Source organism: Apiospora marii, assembly GCF_038362585.1.
Source record: "Apiospora marii strain CBS 49790 chromosome Unknown utg000004l_segment0_segment0, whole genome shotgun sequence".
Lineage (NCBI taxonomy): Eukaryota > Fungi > Ascomycota > Sordariomycetes > Amphisphaeriales > Apiosporaceae > Apiospora > Apiospora marii.
In genome coordinates, this window is record NW_027117375.1 from 140,323 (window position 1) to 162,654 (window position 22,332).

At 55.7% G+C, this 22,332-nt stretch overlaps 8 protein-coding genes across 8 annotated transcripts; 3 read left to right on the forward strand and 5 right to left on the reverse strand.

Moving 5' to 3' along the window:
- Positions 1-91: 91 nt before the first annotated feature.
- Positions 92-2,314, reverse strand: PG985_005983 (triacylglycerol lipase; the record flags this gene model as incomplete). Its single annotated transcript, XM_066825752.1, is given in 6 exon segments — positions 92-337; positions 355-755; positions 858-1,281; positions 1,342-1,370; positions 1,470-2,046; positions 2,117-2,314. 6 exon segments carry the CDS (start codon positions 2,312-2,314, stop codon positions 92-94), a joined length of 1,875 nt encoding a protein of 624 aa, XP_066685359.1.
- Positions 2,315-3,807: 1,493 nt separating this feature from the next.
- Positions 3,808-5,989, reverse strand: PG985_005984 (tyrosine-protein phosphatase cdc14; the record flags this gene model as incomplete). Its single annotated transcript, XM_066825753.1, has 3 exons — positions 3,808-5,342; positions 5,403-5,726; positions 5,962-5,989. The coding sequence occupies 3 exons, from the start codon at positions 5,987-5,989 to the stop codon at positions 3,808-3,810; spliced, it is 1,887 nt and encodes a 628-aa protein (XP_066685360.1).
- Positions 5,990-7,152: 1,163 nt separating this feature from the next.
- PG985_005985 (uncharacterized protein) lies at positions 7,153-7,557 on the forward strand (the record flags this gene model as incomplete). Its single annotated transcript, XM_066825754.1, has 2 exons — positions 7,153-7,193; positions 7,263-7,557. The coding sequence occupies 2 exons, from the start codon at positions 7,153-7,155 to the stop codon at positions 7,555-7,557; spliced, it is 336 nt and encodes a 111-aa protein (XP_066685361.1).
- Positions 7,558-7,961: 404 nt separating this feature from the next.
- PG985_005986 (heat shock 16) lies at positions 7,962-8,999 on the reverse strand (the record flags this gene model as incomplete). Its single annotated transcript, XM_066825755.1, has 1 exon — positions 7,962-8,999. One exon carries the CDS (start codon positions 8,997-8,999, stop codon positions 7,962-7,964), a length of 1,038 nt encoding a protein of 345 aa, XP_066685362.1.
- A 2,124-nt stretch (positions 9,000-11,123) lies between these two features.
- On the forward strand, positions 11,124-14,686 carry PG985_005987 (uncharacterized protein; the record flags this gene model as incomplete). Its single annotated transcript, XM_066825756.1, has 3 exons — positions 11,124-13,606; positions 13,678-14,366; positions 14,424-14,686. The coding sequence occupies 3 exons, from the start codon at positions 11,124-11,126 to the stop codon at positions 14,684-14,686; spliced, it is 3,435 nt and encodes a 1,144-aa protein (XP_066685363.1).
- An 890-nt stretch (positions 14,687-15,576) lies between these two features.
- On the forward strand, positions 15,577-16,588 carry PG985_005988 (eukaryotic phosphomannomutase; the record flags this gene model as incomplete). The annotated part of the gene is made up of 3 exons (XM_066825757.1): positions 15,577-15,705; positions 15,806-16,260; positions 16,336-16,588. The coding sequence occupies 3 exons, from the start codon at positions 15,577-15,579 to the stop codon at positions 16,586-16,588; spliced, it is 837 nt and encodes a 278-aa protein (XP_066685364.1).
- A 534-nt stretch (positions 16,589-17,122) lies between these two features.
- On the reverse strand, positions 17,123-17,764 carry PG985_005989 (uncharacterized protein; the record flags this gene model as incomplete). The annotated part of the gene is made up of 1 exon (XM_066825758.1): positions 17,123-17,764. The coding sequence occupies one exon, from the start codon at positions 17,762-17,764 to the stop codon at positions 17,123-17,125; it is 642 nt and encodes a 213-aa protein (XP_066685365.1).
- An 873-nt stretch (positions 17,765-18,637) lies between these two features.
- PG985_005990 (uncharacterized protein) lies at positions 18,638-21,635 on the reverse strand (the record flags this gene model as incomplete). Its single annotated transcript, XM_066825759.1, has 2 exons — positions 18,638-18,968; positions 19,039-21,635. 2 exons carry the CDS (start codon positions 21,633-21,635, stop codon positions 18,638-18,640), a joined length of 2,928 nt encoding a protein of 975 aa, XP_066685366.1.
- Between the last annotated feature and the right edge of the window lie 697 nt (positions 21,636-22,332).

A 22,332-nucleotide genomic window follows, 5' to 3' on the forward strand; every position in this document is an offset into this window, starting at 1 on the left:
TACACCCTCTATTATATGCCTGTCTCCCTCATAATTACTTGATTCTATCGTCGTCAACCTACGCTCGCTTTCCCGCATTCTCTCCTTCTCTCTACCGTTTCTGCCTCATGACCGGAGCCAGATCCTTCCACGCGTCGCACCTCGCGCGCTGTGCTTGCGGCGTGGTCTCCATCGCGGTCCTGCCCGTCTCGAGCAGGAGCCGGCGCTTGCCGGCGCCCCACTGGTCCCACGCGGGCGCCCCGGGGCTCCGGAGCGGATTGGGGTCGAGCGCGCGCACAAAGGAGAGCCAGTAGTCCATGACGAGCGGCACCATGGGCGCGTTGTAGGTGTAGTAGCTCTCGGGGGGCCCGGGACGTTGTCGGGCCCGAAGATGGCGAAGGACTCGAAGAGGTGCGGGACGCCGATGCCGAGGGCGGCGTTGACGGCGTCGGCAACGTTGTAGCGGTAGCCCCACACGCCCGGAGGAGGGATCTTTGTCGTATCGTTATTGTTGTTGTCGCCGCCCGAGGCGAGCGTGAGGTTGTGCTGTTGCACAAAGGCGCTCAGGACGTGGACCGAGGGGCAGATGAAGGTGGTCTCGCCGTACGCCATCTGCGCCGACGAGAACCAGGCGTTGTGGTTCGGCAGGGCGTCCATCAGGGGGTAGAGGTCCGTGATATTCTTGGCCACGTCGTCCTCGAGGAAGCGGTAGTTGTTCTGGAGGAAGGTCTGGATCTCTTCGGGCGACCCCGTGTTGGGGGCGAACACGGTTCCCTCTATTGTCAGATGGTGTCAGTGAGGGCGATATGGCAGAAATAGGAAAGTAAGGCAAGGCAAGGCAAGGCAAGAATACTGGCGTCAGGGGCAGAGACACTCACCATCATTGTCGTTCCCAAATATGATGGGCACGTTGATAAACTTGCCGTCCTCGAACATTTTGTAGGGCCGGTCTTGGAGCAGTTGTCCGTCGATGCAAGGGGTCCAGTAGAAGAGCGGCAGTGGCACCTCTGTCCGTCCCGGGAAAGGCGACGGGGCGTTGGCCGCCTGCAATGCCTTATCGTCTTTGTTTCGCAGGCACTTCATCGGGTCGGCCGCGTCCTGGCACTGCGTCTCATTGAGGACTCTGGAAAACTGCCATTCCAGCTCCGACACGTACGGCTGCGAGGGGAAGAACAGAGACTCGGCTATCCCGCCGTGGAATAGATGCTCGTCGGTGCCGCCGTTGGCAATGAGGTGGAGGGCGACGGAGCCCGCACCAGCCGAGCCGCCATGGATAACGACTTGATCTGGATCGCCACCGAACTATTTTTTATCACGCAGTCAGAATCGATCACAGCAACAACAGTGCGATGTCACACATACCTGGTCAATGTGTTTCTTGACCCATTTCACTGCGCGCACACCTCGGAATCAGTAAGCTGTTTTGGATGGACAGAGGGAACCAAAAGGGCTGTTCGGTCGGAACAAGACCGGACACCTTGCCGACTTACTCATCATGCGCTGGTCCAATAGTCCCGCGTTGAGATCGCCATTGGCCCGTACTTGTTCACCGGCCAGAAACCCCCACAAGCCGACCCTGTAGTTGAAGTTGACGAGCACGATGTTGCCCCCAGACCTCTGCACCACCTCGGACCCGTTCCAATTGGCATTGGCATTGACGGTGTATCCGCCCCCTTGAATGAACAGCCAGACCGGCAACTTGGAGTTGGTTGTGGCATTGGACGGCGCCCATATATTGGCGAACAGGCAGTCTTCCCCCTGGAAGTCGTTTGGGAGCGGCTGCGATATCCCCAGGCAGATCTTACCAAACTGTGCACACATCGAACTGGTCAGTATGGCCACATACATAGGTGCCAGGGCCAAGACTCGAAAGATATCACCTACCTGATCGGCGGGCTGGTCCCCCGAGTGCGCTACAGGCTCTTGAGGGGCCTTCCAGCGCAGGTCCCCGGTTGGCGGCGCTGCAAAGCGCACGCCTAGGAACTGGTTCACCCCATTGGGGAGATGCGAGCCCTGGTACTGCGCATAGCCCAGGTTGACGCGCGCTTTGCTAATGTCTGACGGCGTCTAGAAACGAAACAGGGATTGTCAGTACTCGAGTATGGCTGCTGCGCGGGAACACATATAATCTACTCACTTTCTGCTGCTCATCTCTTATCCTCGCGTCTCGGGCGTGCAGCAGCACGGGAACGAGCACGGCGACGAGCAGGATGACGACCACCAGTACCACGGCAGCAACGACGTAGGCGTGCCACTTGCGGAAACCTCGCTTCACCCTGCTCAAGATGGAGGATGGCTGGCCGTTCCCATCCTGCACTCCGGCGAGTTCTCCCATGCCGCGGCAGACTCACTCACGACTTTGATCGCCAAACTGTGCTAACTGTGCTCCTCCATGCATAAACAAAATACGAGTTTACCAGAAGAGCGACAAATTACTGCTAACAGCTGGGTGCTATAGCGCGGATTATACCGAGTTGATATCGGCTGGCCTGTAATGCGCATAGGCAGTTAGCAACCGGGTGAATGAGTATGCAGGCAGGGCGCCGCCCCATGGATAAATAAGTTTGTTTTTTCAAATGATTGCATACTTACTTACTCACTATACCTTCCTTTCTCGTGATGTATACCACTCAACTGACTTAAGCGGAGCTCGTGCTGCAGGCCAGTGAGACGGCCTTGAAACTGGCTCCTTGAATTTAAAATAGGAAACTCAGTTACGGTGGGAGCGATGCAGTATATGCGAGTAAGGAAGGAGGAATTGACGAATCAAGGCCGCACTGACTTGGGAATTGAGATGCCGCCCAGATCCAGTTACAAGGAACGCGTTTCGACCTTGTTACCCGCCTGTTTCCAAACAGGGCCAGTCCAGTAGTGGGCTGGTTCGTATGGTGTGAAGGAGCAGCCTACTCGATCATCCCATACTACTACAACTACTAGACGAAATTGCAGCTGAAAATCCCGAGAGGAATCCTAGGAGGCAAAAAAAAAAAAAAAAAAAAAGGGAGAGCGAGTACTGTCAGTAGTACGAATCCTTCCATTTGTCGTTGTTGGAGCTCATCGGTGTCGATCTTCCTTGCTGGCATGCTCATGCATCATTTGGGCGGCCCGTTTTTCTGGAATTGAAAATGGGGGCCTTGAACAGCTACTGCTACCACTACGGCTGCTAACCCAGTCGTTAGGTACTGCCTACAGTACCTACCTCACATGGATGGATGCATGTACGAGTACGATCAGCCAGATGTCGATCATATCGGGTGAATCTTTCGGCTGGCACTTCTATCTCAATCTTTGCTATTATTGGCGTACTCATTACCCCCGGTACTCCAAATGACCTTGAGTATATATAAGTCGTGTGGTTTGTATGCACATTTCCTATTGAACAACCATACTCCAAAACGGCTTGTCCTGATGAGCAGGCCACTCTACTCCTGCTCCTGCTCCTGCTCCTCGCTCGATGCTAGTCTCGACAGCTCTACTAATTAAACGGGTACACTGGAAAACGCCTAAATCAAATCCTATAAATGCAGCCAGGTGCCAGAACTCCTATACCAACAAGAGATATCGTCAAAACCACGTAACGTCCAGACACGGCGGACGTTCCCAGTTGGTCATCCGTCAGAAGGGAACATGACGTCCCAGTCTTTGATCATATGCCCAATGAAACGCCCATGCATGCAAAAGACCCGTCGTTATAGTCGTCATCATCATCAAGCAACGTCGCTGGAGCTGATGCCCCCCCGTGATTAAACAAGATCCATAAAGCAGAGGTGCGCCCACCAAGTCCTGAAATCACTTGGTCACACCCGCTTGCCTGCCGGTTCTGCAGTCCTACATGGCAGACACCTTTCGGGCCGGGCTCGATGTATTATTGTTGACGCTGCCTACGCGCCCACTAGTCTTGCGAACACCTGCAGCAGGGGGGTTTGATCCCGACGACCGGTTCGAGTCCGTCGACCGTTTGCCACGGACCTTGGTAAGGACGCCCGAGGCGCTTGCCGACCGTGTAGGGGATTGGGTAACGTGATCCAGGTTCTTGGGACGGGCGCTCCCAATGTTCTCGGCATCGTTGGAAGCATCGTTCACCACCTCGTAGACCGTAGTGGTTGTTGTGCTGTGGCTGACGGACCGTGACTTCTCGCTCCGACCTGGGGATTTGGACTGGGATGCCTTGCGGTGGCTGCGCATGCGCAGGTGGATCTCTTCTTCGGATTCAGCCCCGTTGGACTGCCGTTGAACCGAAAGTACTTCGGTCTCTTGCTTGGTCCCTTGCTCTTCCTCGACAGCCTGATTGATGGCGTTGCGTTGGTAAGGATGGTGACGATCGACCCGGCTCGTCTTGCGCGGCTGTCCGGGTGTGGGGGCTGGTAGATAGTCCTCCTGAACGCCAATGTTATTGCGCTCGTGGTCTACTTCGCTCAAAGGCGTGCGGCTGCTTGTCTTGTGCGGGGGAGTCGACGTGTTTCGGCTCATGTTTGTCTTCTGCATGGCCCGGCTGGGTGTAGTAGGGGGGACAGCATTCGCGGCCATTTCCTTGCGGAGCTTGCGCTCTATCCTCTCCTCGATCCACCACTCACGGAACACGCCCTGGTTGAGGTGCAGCCAGTGCTGCTGGGGGCCCACTACCATTCCAGGCCGCATGAAGCGCATGAAAGCAATGATCTCGTTGGCGGTGAATCCATGGCGGTAGATCAGGTAAGCGCCGATGAGACACCCAGTACGGCCAAGACCGGCCTTGCAGTGTACTGCGATGCCCTTCTTCTTCACGGTAATCGTCTCGTGGGCAAGCCGGATGAACTTGCGGACGGTGCTCAAAGGAGGGCACGTGCCATCTTCGAAGATCATGTCCAGGTGCTGGATGCCCAATGCCTCAAAGTACGATGGCGAGTAGAGAGGAGAGTTTAATCTCACCACTAAGCCAATGTTGCGCTCTGAAAAGTGCTTCAGGACATTCTTGAAAGGCTGAGGAAGAGTGGGGTGTGCGTCGACGGCAGCAAGGGTCTTGGGAAGAGCGTTCCAGGCCTCGGTGCCCTGGGGAACTGGCGCCACGGGGGTCTGCTGAGGCGAGGCGAAAGCCAAGAAGTGGGGGGTGACCCAGTTGAAGTCGCCATGCTCAACTCTCTCGAATCTCTCATATTCATCCAGATCAAAGTTGTCCAGCTGGCAACATGTTTCCTCCTTGGCCTTCCACACGCCGTAGACGACGTCCTGCACCGTGATGCCATAATCAGCCTGGCTGTAGCCAGCATCTCGGAAAGGCATCAATGGAGGTTCCACTTGGGCAATTGGGGCAAGTGCCAAGTGTGGCGGCCAGGACTGGATCAAGACCATGTAGCAAGCTAACAAGCAAGCTGCGTTTGCTCGGCCTAATTGAAGTGTTAGGAGGAAAACGTCTCAAGTGCCAATTCTCAATAACAATAACTTACTTCTCGGGTCAGCCCGACTCCAGAACACGATAGGTCTCGTTTGGTTTTCCTTTGCGCCGAGGACATCGTGGAATTGCAAGGCGAAGCGGTAGAGATGCCCAATATGGAATGGACCAAAGTCGTGATGGAAAGCATTGTAATACAGTTGGTCGTCTACTGTGAAGTAGCAAGGGGCCTCGCGCGCGGACTTGGAAGAAACGGCCGAGGGGCCATCGACTGCTCTAGAGGATCGTTTGCTGGGCGAGCCACGGGCCGGTGCTTCGGGGTACGGAAAGACGGTCTCGGCAGTCGGGGGGTGGACGTAGGACGCAAGGTACAGTCGGTCTAAAACCATCAGTATCGATATAGGGGAGTTGAGAATAGACTCATATCTAGGCTGAAACATGTTGTACAAGGGGGATGCGGTGACCGTGGCCCCGTGAACCTCCTTTGTTGTCACTCCTGAGGAATACAGGCAGGGCGGCGGATAAGGATGCGGATGGTGACAATAGGCTAAAGACGCACACCTTTGCTGTTCGGGGACGAAACGGGAAGGGGATTGTCGCGCAGAGGGACTCACCAGGAATATATTCTATGACTTGCCCCATGTTGGCATGCTTGGATGAAGGTGCCATCCCTCTGTGGGCGATTGGCGGCAGAAGGGATCTGGCGGTAGAATGGCAGCAACGATGCCGTTGCAGTAGAAGCTCGCGAAGACGGAGTCTGTGTTGATGCAGCTATGGCTCGGGTGTTTGGGCAAGCAGTGGCTACGGGGTTTGGCCGCAAATGGTGCAATGTTTTGACGAGTAAACAAGGCGGTGTCGCAACGTCATCCAGAGTAGTCGCAGGCAGGTGTCGCTAGTAATGTAATGTCGGATTGAAATACCAAAAGCGATATATCGAGGCCCAAAACAAAGATAGAAAGGGGGGACGGGTGAGTGAGTGACTGGTGCGGACAAGAGTTGTAGTGGTGATCAAGGTGAAGTAGATCGTGGGAGTGCTTTCCTAAGGAGGATGATTCTTTTATTATGAAAGCAATGTGTTGGTACACTCCGTCCCAAGTGGGTCTTTTTCTCTGCTACCGCAGCAACCAGTTAGGTGGGCTCAGTATGTGGGAGGCTCTTTCTCTCGCCCGCCCGCCTGCACGTTTGAGCGGCCCTCTGCCTCGACATGACAAGCAGGCAGGTAAACAAGCCCCTCGTTTAGGCTTAGCCTGCCACGATCCCAGATTGGCCGTAGCAGGTGTTCCAGATGCAGTTAGCACTCATTCAACTGCAAAGTCAGGCATCTTGCAATACAAGTACTTGCATTTGATTAATACAATACTGTCTGTCTACACGTATGGCATCTACTCTGAATTTAACGCTGTAGAACTTGCAGGTTGCGATACACGTAGATTTACTGTTCATTGCCCTCAGTTTAGATGATAGATAGTGAGGAAAACAGGGCAGTCAAGACCAGTGCTATCTAGACACGGTTCAAATGTACGGATTCAATGGATGCATGTGTTGTTATGATAACAGGTTATGTAGCTACCAGACCTACTGGCTCGTGCGCTGGAAATACTTGTTTCGATGGGCTTTGATTGGCTTCCGTCTCCCGTCAACTGCTCTCCTCCCCGCACCGCACTCTTTTGGGTTGGTACCACAGTACGTAGGTAAATTGAATCAACATGTCAGTCTTCCCCCACTATAGACTTTCTTTCAGTGACATTGTTTCCAATCATCCAATCGACGACAACTGGCCGCAAAAGAGGTCCGACACGATAAATATGGCTGCTGCTACGGAAACAGACCAGTTCCCCTGTGTCTTGTAGGTCGATCATGCCTGCTCTTGAATCGCGAAGCTTGTGTCGCCCTCTCTAACTACTCGCGTGCGCAGAACTGTCCGGGTGCCCTTTCCTACTGCCCGTCTCGCTTCCGTCGCCTTGCAGTCCCTCCAAGTCGACAAGGAACTGTCGCCCCTTGTACGCAGAACCTTTACTATCAGTCCGTCGGTCAGCGATGCGAATGTAGCTGGCGACCAGGAAAAGACCCTGCACGTAGAGTATCGCGCGACGACCAATAGAATGCTTCGTGTCGCCGTCAACTCCTTCATGGAGAGCTTGAACCTCGTCATCGAAGTTATGGAACACCTGGATGCAGATGTTCTAGCAGCGGAAGCCCACTCGAGCTGAGTTTCAACTCATCTCCAAATTTGATGGCTACTCTGTTGCCCAACACGCCTTGTTCTTCAATTGGGCAAGGCAAGGACCAAAAAGTGAGTATGGATTTAAGGCTCATGATGAGGGGCTCACGGGTGGGACTACAAGAATCACCGAGAGACAATGACGAACGACGAGCGTGTACATGGGATCAGCCAGATTCAAGACAAACTTTTTTTTCTTTTGCATTTTTTACCCCTCTTTCCATCTTTGTTGCTGCCTACCGATGAGACGTACAAGGTCATTAACATAAAATCCAAACTAGACCAAACAAAGGGCCAGAACTCCAGCGTATCCGGATATCGCGTACTGGACGCGCCCCCAATGCTCCCATTCCACGTCGAGCTTGTGGGCATCCGCCCAAGACTTCTTCTCCATTATTCCACGTCAACCTTGTGGATCTCCGTCCAAGTTTCTTTCTCCATCTTGGGTACCGTGATGATCAAGATGCCGTTGTCCATTCGAGCCGTGATGCCAAAAGCATCGATGTCTTCCTTTTCGTCGACCTCGGGAGGCGGGAGCTTTACACTACGCTCAAACATGCCAACCCGTCTCTCGCTGGAAGTTAGGCATTGAATAAATTCCTCGCTGCCAGGACGATAGACAACGCCGGCAACGTTGAGGAGACTGTTCTCTGCATCCCAGTTGACACCTACGTCTTCTTTGACAGCGCCGGGCAGGGAGATGTGGATGACGTAGGCCTTCTCGGTTGTGAATGTGTCCAGTGGTGGCACAAATGAGTCATCCTGCTGCCTTTGGTGCTCCTGTGGCATCTGGGAGCTGGCGCGAGCTTGCTCGACGTAATCCCTTACACCTTGTGCCAATGGGTGAGAAGAGAGGGCGTGCATGATGGGACGCACGTCAAACGGTCCGTCGTAGGCAAGAGGGTGCCCTCTTGGTCCGTGTCTTCCATGAGGACCGCCTCGACCGCCCCGGCCTCCTCGGCCGCAGTGGCCCATGCGGCCCCGTCGGATATGTGGATGACTGTGATGACGATGAGGCGGAGGCGGGTGGGGACCTCCGGGGGAGGGGCCATTCCGTTCCGCTGGAGAAACCCCTGGGGAGCCGCTCAGGGTTTCGGGCGATTCCTCGTTTTCGGCACCATGCCCGGCATGATGGCCATGAGATTGCTCGTCCTCGTCAGCCCGGTGGCCTCCTCCGCCGGGAGAATGAGCACGTCTGCCGTGATGCGGGTGGTTGAAGTTGGCCCCATCCCACAGCGGGCTGCCCCAAGGAGCCGCCCAGGGACCACCGTGAGCCCAGGGGCCTTCGAAGGGAAAACCCGACCCGAAGCCTTCCTGGGCGTGATCTACGCCAGTGCCAGGTCCACGTACGCGATGGGGGTCAAAGGCTTGGATGAAGTCCCAGAAGGCTTGGCCGTTGTTGGGATGGTGGCTGTTGCCGTTGTTTGCCATGTTTGCTGATTGCAGATATGAGAGGATGATGAAGATTGGTAATGATGAATGTTATGAGGTCGACTGGCAGTGGAAATCACGACCCCCACACACACTTATATACTCACTTCATTGCATATTCGAGGCAAACCACATTGCGTAGTGCCTCCAAGATTCGCGGACTACGAGACACCAGGTTGATGGCGATTACGAATGTCCGAAGAGTCGGACGTGTGTACGCAAGCGATATGGCCTCGAACACACCAGAAGACAGCAGAAACAGTAGGCAGGCAGGCAGGCCCTGGGTATATCGTAGTAAATACAGTAGTCATTGAGTCACCGAACGCATGCTTTGCCACGCGTCCTAGTTGCAATCTTAGACCATCCAACCATCTTGGGGTCAGGCGCTCTGTCGATTGGACAAGTCTAACGAAGGGGGTGTTTGGCCACAATGATGTGGCTTGAATGTGGGGCGAAAAAGGCGGCAGTTGGTTACGTCCTCCCTCCCCTTCGGATGCTGATAGCCTCCAGTGCCGGGTTAATGGTCATGCTCGCACATGGGTGCTCCCCGAAATATCGAATCAATCGGGCGCCGGGGGCTATCCCCTTGACCGCTGAGTACGGCTCAAACAGTGGAGACTCTGTTTTTTGAAGGGTGCATCCAATTAAACAGCGTGCATTCCTACCCCAAAATCTCAGCACACGCCGATTGCTGGTCTATGCCTCCAATCAGATATAACAGATCGTGTCAAGGGGATAACACACAATCATTGTCGCCATCGGTCTTTGGAAAAGTCCATGGGGGGCTGCGAAGGATGCAAGTCAGTCGCCCGTTCTTGTCCTCCCCAAAGGCCGAAGTCTGCTACACAGAATCGCTCACGCATTGATGTCGGACTGGATTGAGCTACAGATGCAGAGTCTCCCTGCTGCAGAAGTTCGTCAAATCATCCTGGCGGGGGTACCTGAAAGCTCACCAGCTTTAACCTAGCAAGCTGCTGCAAGCCCATGCAAGGCAGCTTCGACTCATGAACGAACTTCTAAACGGACAGTTTGATTTATGCTATACTGCTTTCCAGCTGCTTGGCACTCGACACATTCGAAGTACCCAGTCTTCGTTGGTCTGCACAACCAACTGTCTTCGATGGTATTCCGGGGTAAAGTCATGTATGTATGATTCCCGCCCACTATTGTCCCGACTGCATGTACGCAATGTTCCATTGGCTGTCGGATTGCGATGCTGTGGGTACGACACGATGCCCATGACAGAACGCTGGAGGGCCACCAACAGCAACTGCAACTGCAACAGCAACACGCGCGCTGGTGAGGTGAGCCAGGAGCTGCACAGTTTAATTTGCCTGCAAACTGGAGCAGCTGTCATGAGCAAGGCACATGCATTTTGCCGAGAAAGCCGTCTTCTCAAATCTCTGCTTTGCATTGGCGCTTGCATTTGGGAAATGCTTTCACCACCAAGGCCCATACCGTAAGCGCCCGTTGGCGGAGGACCAATCAGGCTGCATCTTGGCCACCCTGCCAAGGCCCCTTGGGGTCGAGCCAGCAGCTCTCCAGTGCGCGAGTGAAGAAGGATAACGGCAGTCCAGGATTTTGACGCCCGTCCTAATGACAGGCCCACCCGCTCTTGGGCTGTCTCTCCCTGTCCCTGTCCCTGTCCCGTTGCGCGGGATCGAAACTCAGTCGGTCACTGTGGGTAACTCCCCTCACCCAGATGGATTTGCTCCTGTCGCATCAAATTCGACCTGGACCAACCCGTTCAGCCCTGAGTCTTCCTTGGGCTCTCTTATTTACTTTGCTTACTTCTGTCCTGCAACCTGTTTCGTTTTTGCTTCGTTTCAGCCATCTATCTGTCTCGCACCTGCCTGCGACTTGCCCCCAAAGCTTCTGTTCACTTGAGCAGCAATTGCCGACCTCCCCTCCCCCTCAGTCAGCATCCTGCGGGACAACTAAGACGGGAGTCGTTCAACCCCACCACCACTAGGCCTCGATCAGGCCGGCCCAACTCAAAACCTCCAAGTACATGACTCCTCCTGTCGAGTATTCCTATAAATAACTTCCTTGTGCGTCACTCGCGCATACACAGCACAGCTGTAAGCTGGTTCGTGTGTCGCGTACCTGCGCAAGTGAGCCAAGATGGATCGTCATGGCCGCGGCGACGAGGAAATGTTCCTCAATAAGCCTTCCGACGATTGCGACAGTCCCACCATCGAGCCTCTGAAGATATTCAAGCCTCAGAGTCCCGTGCCTGCTGCCCAGAGGCCTCAGAACCGCTACAAATACCCGGCGCCTCCTTCTTCCCAGCCGAGCTTTCCGCTACCCCCAGGCGCATCCAGCTCGGCGGATCCCTTGCCGTACCCAGACGATGACGACGTCCGACCGAGCCAGCCGTTCAAGTCGTCCCGTCTTCCATACCCCGACGACGAGCCCCGGCCATCTACTGGACGAACCTATTCCAGCCCTACAAGCTCTGTCCACTCCGACAGACTCAACGATACCACCCCTCGCCTAGAAAAGAGTCCTGTCGAAAAGAGGGTTCCAGGCTTGGCAGAGAGAAGAGGCACTGCTCCCAAGCCTCTGCCAGGGGCGCTTAGCCCAACCAGCCCTGTTGACCAGGACGAGCTCTTTGCCAAACCTCTGGCCGCACAGCACAAGCCGGCTCCTTCTGTAGACAATTTCCCTGACTACCACAAGAAACCCTACTATCCTCCGCCTCGGGGAAGTTCAACGAGTCCTAGCAATAGCTCGAACCACAGTTCCAATAGCAATGCTCGTCCGCAACAGCCGGATGATGGTCTGCTGAAGATGCCTGGCGCAAATAGCGTGAACAGGTTTGCTTCCACGGCATCTACCTCAACAACTCGAGCCAACCGTGGATCGCCTCCTCCCCCTGAGACACCCATCATCGAGCCAGGTGTCGTGCCCGGCGGTGGCATCGAAGCCCGATATGCCGCATCCGGGATCTCGGGGACTGCTACGCTGAACAGTCTTCAAAGTGCTGCCGCAACGCAGCGGATGGCGCAGTACTCGCAACACCCAGCCACCCAGCAACAACAACAGCAACCAGCGCCGAACCGCCCCTGGACACCAACAGAGACCCCTGACCAACAGCCACATGGACCGCCTACGGTATACCAAGGCGCAAACCCCGTCTCCAGCACTGCGCTGCCGGCAAGCAGCAGCCAGCCTCGGCCTTCGACGTCTTCAAATGCGCCCGCACTGCAAGAGAGTGTGCTTGAACAGGACTTCCGAAGGATGCAGATGGCTGATCCACCGCCTGCTTATTCCAGTATAAACCCAGGTGGCGGCTCGCAATATCCCGCGGAGAAGCAACGCCCAGCAGCGCAGCCAGCTCCTGCTTCAACTTCTTCACCAGCTCAGAGTGCCCAGAGTGTGACTATCCCTGCAAAGAAGCAACAGGATCCAGCGGCCGCTGGACTTGCCTCTCCAGCTCTGCAACATCCAGGACATCCTGCTTTTGCAAACGACCCCCGACCAGAGAGCTCGGCAGCTGCCACACCGGCACCCCAGCAGCCCGTGCAATCCACCCCTTCCCCATTCCAAGGGCAAGGGCCAAGCTCGCCTCCTCCATTGCCTGAGGGCTGGATGGCCCATCTTGATCAAACTTCTGGTCAATATTACTACATCCATTTAGCGACGCAGGCAACGCAATGGGAGTTCCCCAAGGGGCCAAACCCGCTCAACCACGAGGCAGCACCTCTATCTCCTACAGCTTCAACCTATGGCAACCCGCTGGGCTCGCCCATGTTCGGGAAGCCGTCCCTCGCATCACCCATGTTCCCCCCGCATACCCCTGGTTATGCGGAAAGCATAATGAGCGTTGCTGCATCTGCTACGCCCAGTGCAGCTGGGTTCAGCGGACCTCCTCCCAGTGCAGGTGTGGACATGTACAGGGTACAGCCCACAAACGGTGTCTACTTTGGGCCATATCTGCGATATGTCAATATGGACGTAGAGAAAGGGACATGGTTGGGGAGCATTCTCATCGTCACGGATGGCCAACAGCCCCCGACTATCCACATACACTTGAGCGCCGACCTGTCGCCCAACCCGCGGCAGCTTGTCCCCCATTGTATTCACACCCACCAAAGGTGGCAGTTCTTCAAGTATGACATTGACCTACCAATGAATGATGGGCCTACCGAAAGGTGGACATATGCCGTGACGTCCCATTTGGGCTGCACTAGATACGAATTTGTTGTTGCTGGTAGACAGGAGACGAACTGGCGATTTGTGGCGCACTCGGGTAATGATTTCGCGGCGAGTACATCGCAGAATGAGCGCAGCAAATTGGGCGGCGTCGGCTTCATGTGGAAAGACGTGTTGCAAAAGAACGTCGACTGTGGCGGTTTCCACGTCCAACTAGGCCTCGGAGACCAGGTCTACGGCGATCGACTGTGGAAGGAAGTGCCTCTCCTGAAACAATGGCTGGCGATGCAAGGCAAAGAAAACCGGCGAGCCTCGCAATGGACAGCAAGGCATGAGGAAGATGTCAGCCATGCCTACTTTCATTTTTACACCAGTCACTTTGACCAGCCATTTTTGCGTGAGGCATGGGCCCAGATTCCTCACGTTTGCCAGATCGATGATCACGACATGTAAGTCAAACCCGCTTGCACTTGAAGTATGGACAGCGCACGATTGCAGAGCTGACCACGACGACGACCAGTTTTGACGGCTATGGTTCGTACCCGGACTATATGCAAAACTCGCAGATGTTCAAGAACATTGGTCGCATCGCGATCGACATGTATCTGCTGTTTCAGCACCATACCACTCTCGAGGTGTTGAGGAACGTCAGCCATGACCTAGATCTGTTTACCATCACAGGACAGGGATGGCACTTCGTCAAATACCTTGGGCCAGCGGTGGTCGTTGTCGGCGCCGACGTACGGTCCGAGCGATCTCAAAGCCGGGTCTTGGCTGGACCAACTTACCAGGGCCTCTTCCCCAAGGTAGCAATGTTGCCGCCTAGCGTACAGCACTGCCTCTGGATGGTGTCTGTCCCGCTGGTTTATCCCCGACTCGACACGGTGGAGAGCTTGGCCAACACTTTTGCCACTGGTAAGAAAGCAGTCAACACGACTTACAACGTACTCGGGAAGGTTACCAGCTCCGTTGCGGGCATCGTGGGCGGCAAAGACGTGGTGGCATCGGGTTTCAGCTCGGTCAAGAAGGCCGTTGGGAAGTCGGGGCTGATGGGCAACGTTGTCAACCAGTTCGGAGATCTGGATATCAGCGAGATTCTCAAGGACATGTGGACTCACGAGTCCAAAGACCTGGAGCGAACGTATCTGATCCGCACCCTCCAAGGGATTGCTCACCAGAAGGGCATCAGAATGACATTCCTATCAGGAGGTAAGCAGAACTACCCGGGCCTCAATTCTCTTTGTATGCGACTAACACGCGCGACAGATGTCAACTCGTGTGGAGCAGGGCTGGTGCATGACCCAACACACCCCAGCGACCACAAGACCATGTACCAGGTGATCACGTCGCCTATTGTGGCAGCGCCGGCGTCCAACTACATTCTCAAAATGCTGCACAGCAACAGGACTCACTACATACCGACCAACGGGAACAAGTCGTCGCCCAACGACGTCAGTGACACCAAGGAGGACATGATGGAGATCTTCCATACCGACGCGTCGGGGGCGCGCGGGAGCTCAAGAAGCTGATGGGGCGGCGGAACTACATTGCGTGTGTGGCATACGACCCAGAGGCGATCGCAGGCACACAGTATGCAGCCAGTATCGCCAACGGGCAGCAGCAGGGTCTTAGCAAGCTGAGCTTGGCCATCGACTTTATTGTGCAAGGCGACGGGGCATTTACTTCTCCGACGAAGTATGGGCCCGTCATTGTGCCCCATCTCGAGTTTGGGAGGTGAGACGGGGGTAGCAGCATGGGAGGCAGTGGGGGTGAGATCTATGGAAGCGAGTAAACAAGCGAGCGACCGCAAAGGATTTGAGCAGAGCCTTATCTGAACGTCTACATTTATGAAGTCCAGTCTACTACGAATTTTACTTAACCAATAGACACATTCATATTCACGATTGAGTAGAAATGCTTGCTATACACGATGCAGTTGTCATCTTGTTTGGCCATCTAGTGACCGACTCCCGCTGTTAATGGATGCACCTTACCTTACATACTTAAGGTAAGTATGTAATGTAAGTAGGCTGGACCCCTGCTGCCTTGCTGTCCTGGGCATGCACTAATAAATTACCCAGCTGGACCCCTCCAATCCAGGCCGATCTATTGACAGTGGGCGACAGGGATTAGGTAGCAGGAGGAGTACTAATAGGTAGTAGGTAGGTTCATGAGGGGCACTACTAACTAAGCTGCTAAGGTTACTTACTGCTTGCACTCACTAATTCCCCTCCCCCAATCTTTGAATTATTGACTGTCCAGCCTGAAAAAAGGCGGCCGGCAATTGACCGCCATGTAGGTGTCTTTTCATACTTCACCACCCCCTAAAGATTCTCAATAGCACGACGCTGAGGACTTTTGGCGGACTCACTGACTCTCCCTCCCACAGACTCACTCCAACTCCATCCACGCCGTCAACATGGCCAGCCACAATGCCACGTCGCTCGGCGCCCAGCCTACCGTCTCGTACCCTCCCCTCGAGGATCGTCCCATCAAGAACACCATTTGCTTGTTCGATGTTGACGGCACCCTGTCGCCCGCCCGCCTGGTAAGTTTCCCGCCGCCCGTCGCCTTCCCAAGGGTTGCACTGCCATTGCTATCTGTTTGGTCCAGCGCGCTGACTCTGCCCCTCGTCTCCCGTCCTCTAGTCGGCCTCGCCCGAGATCCTTGCCATGCTCGAGGCCCTGCGCCAGAAGTGCGCCATCGGCTTCGTAGGCGGCTCCAACCTGGTCAAGCAGCAGGAGCAGCTGGGCGCCCCCGGCCGGCCCGTGACGGCCATGTTCGACTTCTGCTTCGCCGAGAACGGCCTGACGGCCTACAAGTTGGGCGCCGAGCTGCCCTCCAACTGCTTCATCAAATGGATCGGTGAGGACCAGTACAAGGAGCTCGCCCGCTTCATCCTCCACTACATTGCCGACCTCGACATCCCCATCAAGCGCGGCACCTTTATCGAGTTCCGCAACGGCATGATCAACGTGAGCCCCATCGGCCGTAACGCCAGCAACCAGGAGCGCCTCGAGTACCAGGATTACGACCTGAAGCACAAGATCCGCGAGACCTTCGTCGAGAAGCTCCGGGAGAAGTTCGGCCACTTGGGTCTGAAGTGAGTTAAACCACTCTGCAATTTCGCAACACGTATGAGGAGGGCCCAGGCTAACGCGCATATTTACTCGTCCAGGTTCGCCATTGGTGGCCAGATCTCCTTCGACGTTTTCCCCGAGGGCTGGGACAAGACGTACTGCCTGAAGCACCTCGAGGAAGAGGCCCAGAAGCCCGGCGGCATCAGCTACACCAACGTGCACTTCTTTGGCGACAAGACGTTCGAGGGCGGAAACGACTACGAGATCTTCACTGATTCTCGGGTCATCGGCCACACTGTGGAGAACCCGGAGGATACGCTCAAGAAGATCAAGGAGATCTTCGACGTCTAAAAGACATCAATCTTTTTGGAGCGAGCGTGCCAAAGACGGGGGGGAGACAGACAATATTAGCCCGCGCCCCCCAATAATACTCGACTGTCAATAGATCAAGCGTGCCAAAATCTAGAGGGTTAGAACAAACAGAACAACAAGAAGAAAAATAGCGAACGCAATGCGAGATCAACCAAATTCGTCTTGGCCTTGGAATATGAGCAAGTCTTGCTTGATGGATTGATTGCCAAGCAAACTAAGTACCTAACTTAACGACGTACTTGAGTAGATAGGTAGTTAGGCAGTGACAGCATGTGAAAATCTCTATAACAACCCGAAACAGGACCTCCCAGCAGGAGGTACGAAGTGAAGAAGGAAAATTGCAAAATGATTGTGAGGGTTTGCCAAGCTTCTTGTCCCTTCTCGTCGCCCGCCGTCCCTTATTTCTACGGGTCATTCTATCGAGTTTCCCGCCCTCCCCAGCACTGGCAAGAGTTACAGTTCTATTTCGCAAGGGGCCAAGGTCACTCGCAAATCAGAAGTAGAGTAATTGCCCTAAGAGAAGTCGGCAGAATCTCCACCAAGCTCAGCGGCCGTGCTCCGGGTCACCGGCGGCTTGATGGCGGAAGCAGGAGCAGTAGTAGAAGCAGTATCAGTGGTGGCTAGCCCTTCTTTCTTCTGCTGCTGCGTGAGGAAGTGCCGGCCCTGCTCGACGGCCCCTTTGAGGGCCTCCTTCTCGGCGGCTTGGTGGAGGCCTCCCTGCAGCGCCGCCACGGCGCCCTGCTGCCCCTGGCCCTGGCGCTGCAGGTCTTGGACCTGCTTCAGGGTGTCGGCGCCGATGGCCTCTGCGCTCTTGTTCGGGTGCTGGGCCTGTTCGGCTCTGGCGGCCGCGCCGAGCTGGCTGCCGAACCGGCCCAGCTGCTGTTTGGACAGGTCGGCGGGAATGTGGAGACCGTCAACGCCAGAAGGCGTGCTGCTGTCTTTGCCGCCGGCCCCGAGGCTGCCCAGGGTCTGAGTGATAGTCTTTGCGGGATCCGGAACTTGCCCATCACCCTGCGCAGCGGCGACCGTGGTGGTACTCTTGGGGTCGTCGTTGTTGCTGTTGTTGTCTTTGCCGCTATGAGTGTTGGTCGGGTCCGAATTGCCGCTGCTGGCGTTCTTGACGGCCGAGCTGATCTGCTGCTTGACGAAGTCCATGGTAGCTGGGGTTGGCGATTAATGACGGTTGCAATATTCAGTGTTGATGGACTTCAGAGACGGCACGCTGGTTGTTGCGAGACCAGGGTGAAGACACAGGGAAGCAGAGAGGCAGAATGGAGTGTGTGAACGAGATGATTTCTTGGCCGCCTTCAGCTATTCCTGGACGGTCGGCGCAGGCGGAGGTATTTATACAGTCTGGAGATCCTCCAGTTTCCCCTCCAGACCTCACCTCGTCCTGCAGGTTCTGGCTTCGAGAACACCTCTTCTAAAGCTCAGCGGGAGACGTCGGTGTAGTAACGACCGATAATTGCTACCACTGCTAATTTGGCCATCGGTCGTACACAGCTTCAGCTGCCGTCGTGTGGAAGAATGCTAAGGCCATGGTAGAAGACATTGTGTGAAGTTCTCTGTGAGAGCTGCATCACGTTTGGGCGTACCGAAGCCCTGAGGCGGTGCGACGGGCCACATGGTTCTCGAACCTCCCGTACGAATCGACCATGCGATCCGAGGTGCCGGCCTGGCCGTCTAACTGACACTACACCCTCACGCCAGAGATTGCGTGTCTGAAACATGGTAGCCGGAGTTGCAGTCGCTCAAATGACGCGCGGGACGGCTGCCCCTTGGCTAGGCATCCGCGGACCAGCTGGGCAGGAAATGCGTCGCACGGAAACACAAGAGCACGCACAGCACGAGGCACCGAGCATTGCCAAGATGGGAGGAAGGGAATCGTTCATGTATTGGGTATCGAACAAATCAAAAACGCCGGTCTAGAAACTCCATCCCATGCCACACTCCTCTCGCCTCGCTCCGGATGATCTCGCTCAAGTTCTACACACACGACAAGAGACACACGCAGACATACACGCACCGCTAGGACTCGTCGCCCCAGAAGCCCGTCGTTTCAATCGCCAGGTTGGCGACGGTACTGACCGTCCACAACCCAATCAGGCCGAAGCCGATCTTCCTGGTCATGACCCACTTGTTCAACGGCACCACGATAAGAAGCACCAGAAGCGTGATCAGTAGCACCACCGCCGAGACCATCAAACTGGCGGTAACCTCGATGATGTAAGGCTTGTAATGAAGGGGCCGATCCGGATGCTTCTGGTGGTGGTGGTTGGCCGACTGGATCGTTTGATACGCTCCCCCGAGACCAATGCCGAGTAGGATGTTGAGCAGGGGGCCGCCGAAGCAGGCAGACCTATCAATCGTTAGTTGGTCGTCGTCATCGGACGGTAGCTGATTGGGGTGATGAATATGAGATGACTTACAGAGCCATGACCGGGTAGCCAAGGCGGGCAACAGTAATGTCGGCGACGAGATCTCCGACCGAGTTACCCACAGCAAAGACGGTCAGTCCCAGGATGGCCTCGGAGATGTCCAATATCACACCGATTGCCTTCAGCACCCCCACCACCTCTCCCGCAATGGTCGAGATCCAAGCCACGGCAATGATGAAGCCCATGTAGCAGAACAGGTGAATGAACTTGGGGCGCGTGTCATGTGAGGTGGTTGCCAGCAACAGTCCCAGTAGCACGAGGGAGAAGATGAGAGAGCCCAGAAGAGACTTCAATAGGACCCGACCGGGGTTCTCGAGATCTTCGGCCGCGTTCGCCCAAATGATGCACACGGCAAACATAGGACCCGTGAAGATTTGTAGGATGAGTAGCCAGCGGGTCCATCCACCCTCTTCGCTGTTCAATGACGAATCGTCTGGCCCGACATCGTTGTCGACCTTGTGGTGTGGCTCGTAGTGAGGTGATATGGCCCTTCTCGAGCCAGAGACGGTGCCGTAGTCAGGGGTAGCCAGTATGACCAAGGGGCCCGGGGACGGCTGGCGTGAAGCGCTCCGAGACCTTGTATGCCGTCTGTACCGCTGCCATTCCGTCTCAGACCCTATTGCGCCGGTAGGTTCGTACGACACAGGCGCTGGTGCGTTCCCGAGACCAGTGGTGGGCCGTTCCACATCGCTGGGGTCCGCGTCACCCTCCGTCACCTCACTTTCGACCACTGGCAGCGTTATGACCAAGAGGAAGATGCTGGGCACCGAGATCAAGCTGACAAACTTGTCCAGGATGGACTTGCTTCGCCAGCCCTGCAATGTCGGAAACATGGTGCTCATCAAAACACGCGGGGCCGGCAGAATCTCATAGGGCCACCAGCCCCCGAGCTTCTGATTGGTCTTTTTCACAAAGGCGGGAGAGAATGGATTTGGTTCCAAAATCGGGGGTGGAAGTACGAGCAGGGGCTCATGGGGGTTACTGGGTGACAATATCATGGGCGACTCTGTATAGTGAGGAAATGGCGACGTGGCTGGAGAAGAATGCTCGCTGGCTGGTGGGCTGGGGGCAGGAATGCGAAGCTGTAGGTCATGCGGCCTCATTCGAGGCGACACCGCATCAGGGTCTTGAACAGCAAGATGGCCAGTGGCATCGGTCTGCGGGGGAGCCAATTTGCCCCCTACAGTCCGCACCGAAGGACTGCGTGCGCCGTCCAGGCTCTTGGCGGGCTTGAGGGAAGCTTGAGTGAGGTCGGCATCCAACGTAGGCGGAACTGCCCCTGAGGAGCACGCACGCGCCCTCGCCGTGGCGTCTGGAGGCGCCAAGCCTGACGGCGTGTGTGCACCCCCATCGGCCCTGCCCATATTGTCACGAGCCGTGGCGCGAGCAAACATGGCCCAGTCGGTCGACTGACTCCTAGTAGAGATCGAAGGGCGTACGCTCTGCTCGTCCTCCAAATTGGACAGAGCTGACCTGAACTCGAGGGCTCCGATGAGACTTGGCCTGATGGGCGTGATGGTGGTAGTGGTGCGCCTGCCGCGAGGCCGCGAAACACGCATTTCAGCAGCCATCTCGGCAGCAATCTGGTGACCACGATTGCTGCTGTCATCTTCATCTTCATCAGGGCTATCGAGCCCAAGTCTGTGACCTGCTTCCAGCATTGCACTGTCAACAGAAGTAGGCTTGTTGGTAGGGCGTAGGCTGAAAGCACCGTCTGCGTACGGTTCCACGATTCGGGGGCTCTGGCCAGGGCCGGACCCGTTGTCCAGGAGGCCCTGGGTAGAGCCTGAACGTGACCTTCTGGCCGCTTTTCTTTTCACGACCGTGTGCCAGCCTACAACGACAATAACGTAGAATCCGTAAAACCCTATCATTGTGCAGCACTCCCACAGATGCAGGTGCCTGTCACGTAGGAAGCCGACGGTGAAGGCCACGGCAACAATGAAGAAGCAGATGTCGCGGACGAACGTCTTCTTGCTGACTTTGAACTCGCGTACCAGGGCCATGGAGCCAGCCACCACCGCCGTGATAAACCCAGCGGCGCCGATGAGCTCGCCAACCGCCATGCTCCCGCTGTTGGAGCTCATGGCCGCAAAGGTGCTGAAGACATCAGGAGAGCCGTTGCCGAACGCAAGGAAAGTGACGCCGGCCAGGCTTTCACTAAGGCCCAGGACGGTGGCGATGGTGCTCAGGTTCACACTGAAAAAGTCGCTTGCAGCGATGCCGATGGTGGTGAAGAGTAGGCCCAGCCAAAGGACCAGGACGACAAAGGCCACCGGCTGAACACGGCCCAGCGTGCAGTAGTAGAAGGAGAGATAGGAAATCAGACCGGCCTCGTCGTCCATACAGTTGCGGCGGACGAAGGCGCATTGATCGGGGGCGCGGTGGACGAGACGGCAGTCCTCGCCGGCGCGTTTGGACAGGCCTGGCGAGGCATGATGACGGGGTTGGGCGGAACCGCGCACAAAGAGGCTGTAGACAGCCAGAAGGGTGATGAGGAGGACGGTGATATAGAATGGGCGCGAAGTGCCCCTTGTAAACCTGGCCAACCGAGTGCCCTTTTCGGACACGACCCTGGACCTATGCATGGCGATGTGTGAGAAAGGTGTCTAGCAAGGTTGGTGGCGCGCCATAGGCGAGGCGAATCGAGCAGGATTGGCAGGATTGGGCAGGATCGAATTGATTAGATCAACTGGTGTAATCGGGATACGGTTATGGCTATGGTGGTGGTGATAAGGGGCATGACATCAGAGCAGGAGCATTGATAGGTCATCAGAAGCAGAAGATTGATCGAAAGATTCGAAAGCTGAGCGGGACGAGATGGGAGGAAAGTTTATTCAACAACAAAGCTGCAGGAACGTTATATCTTGAGACGAAGAAGACGCCGAATCAAGACCAGGCCGGAACAGAAGCAATCCAGTTGCAAATGATCGCTTATGATTCAGCTCCGATGCAAGCACACAAACAGGAGGGACTGACGACGCTGGACAAGCTTCTTTGGCTAAGTTGGGGATCCTTGGCATGGGCGACCTCCCGTTGAAACCCGTTTCGAGCGGTTTCCCTGCTTTCCACTTTAAACTAAGATTTCGATAGGCTGTCGTCCAGTCGGTAAGTCGATCGAGGTTTGAGGTGTGGGAGGTCATCTAGGTGGGGGGGAGGACGCTAAGGCACGATAGCATAGTTGGCAGGCGGGCAAATAGGCGGGCAGGTAAGCAGGCAAGCAGGCGGTATCTGTGGCGGTAGTCTCTGGCGGTATGTTAGGCTCGGACGGCAAGTCAATCCAGT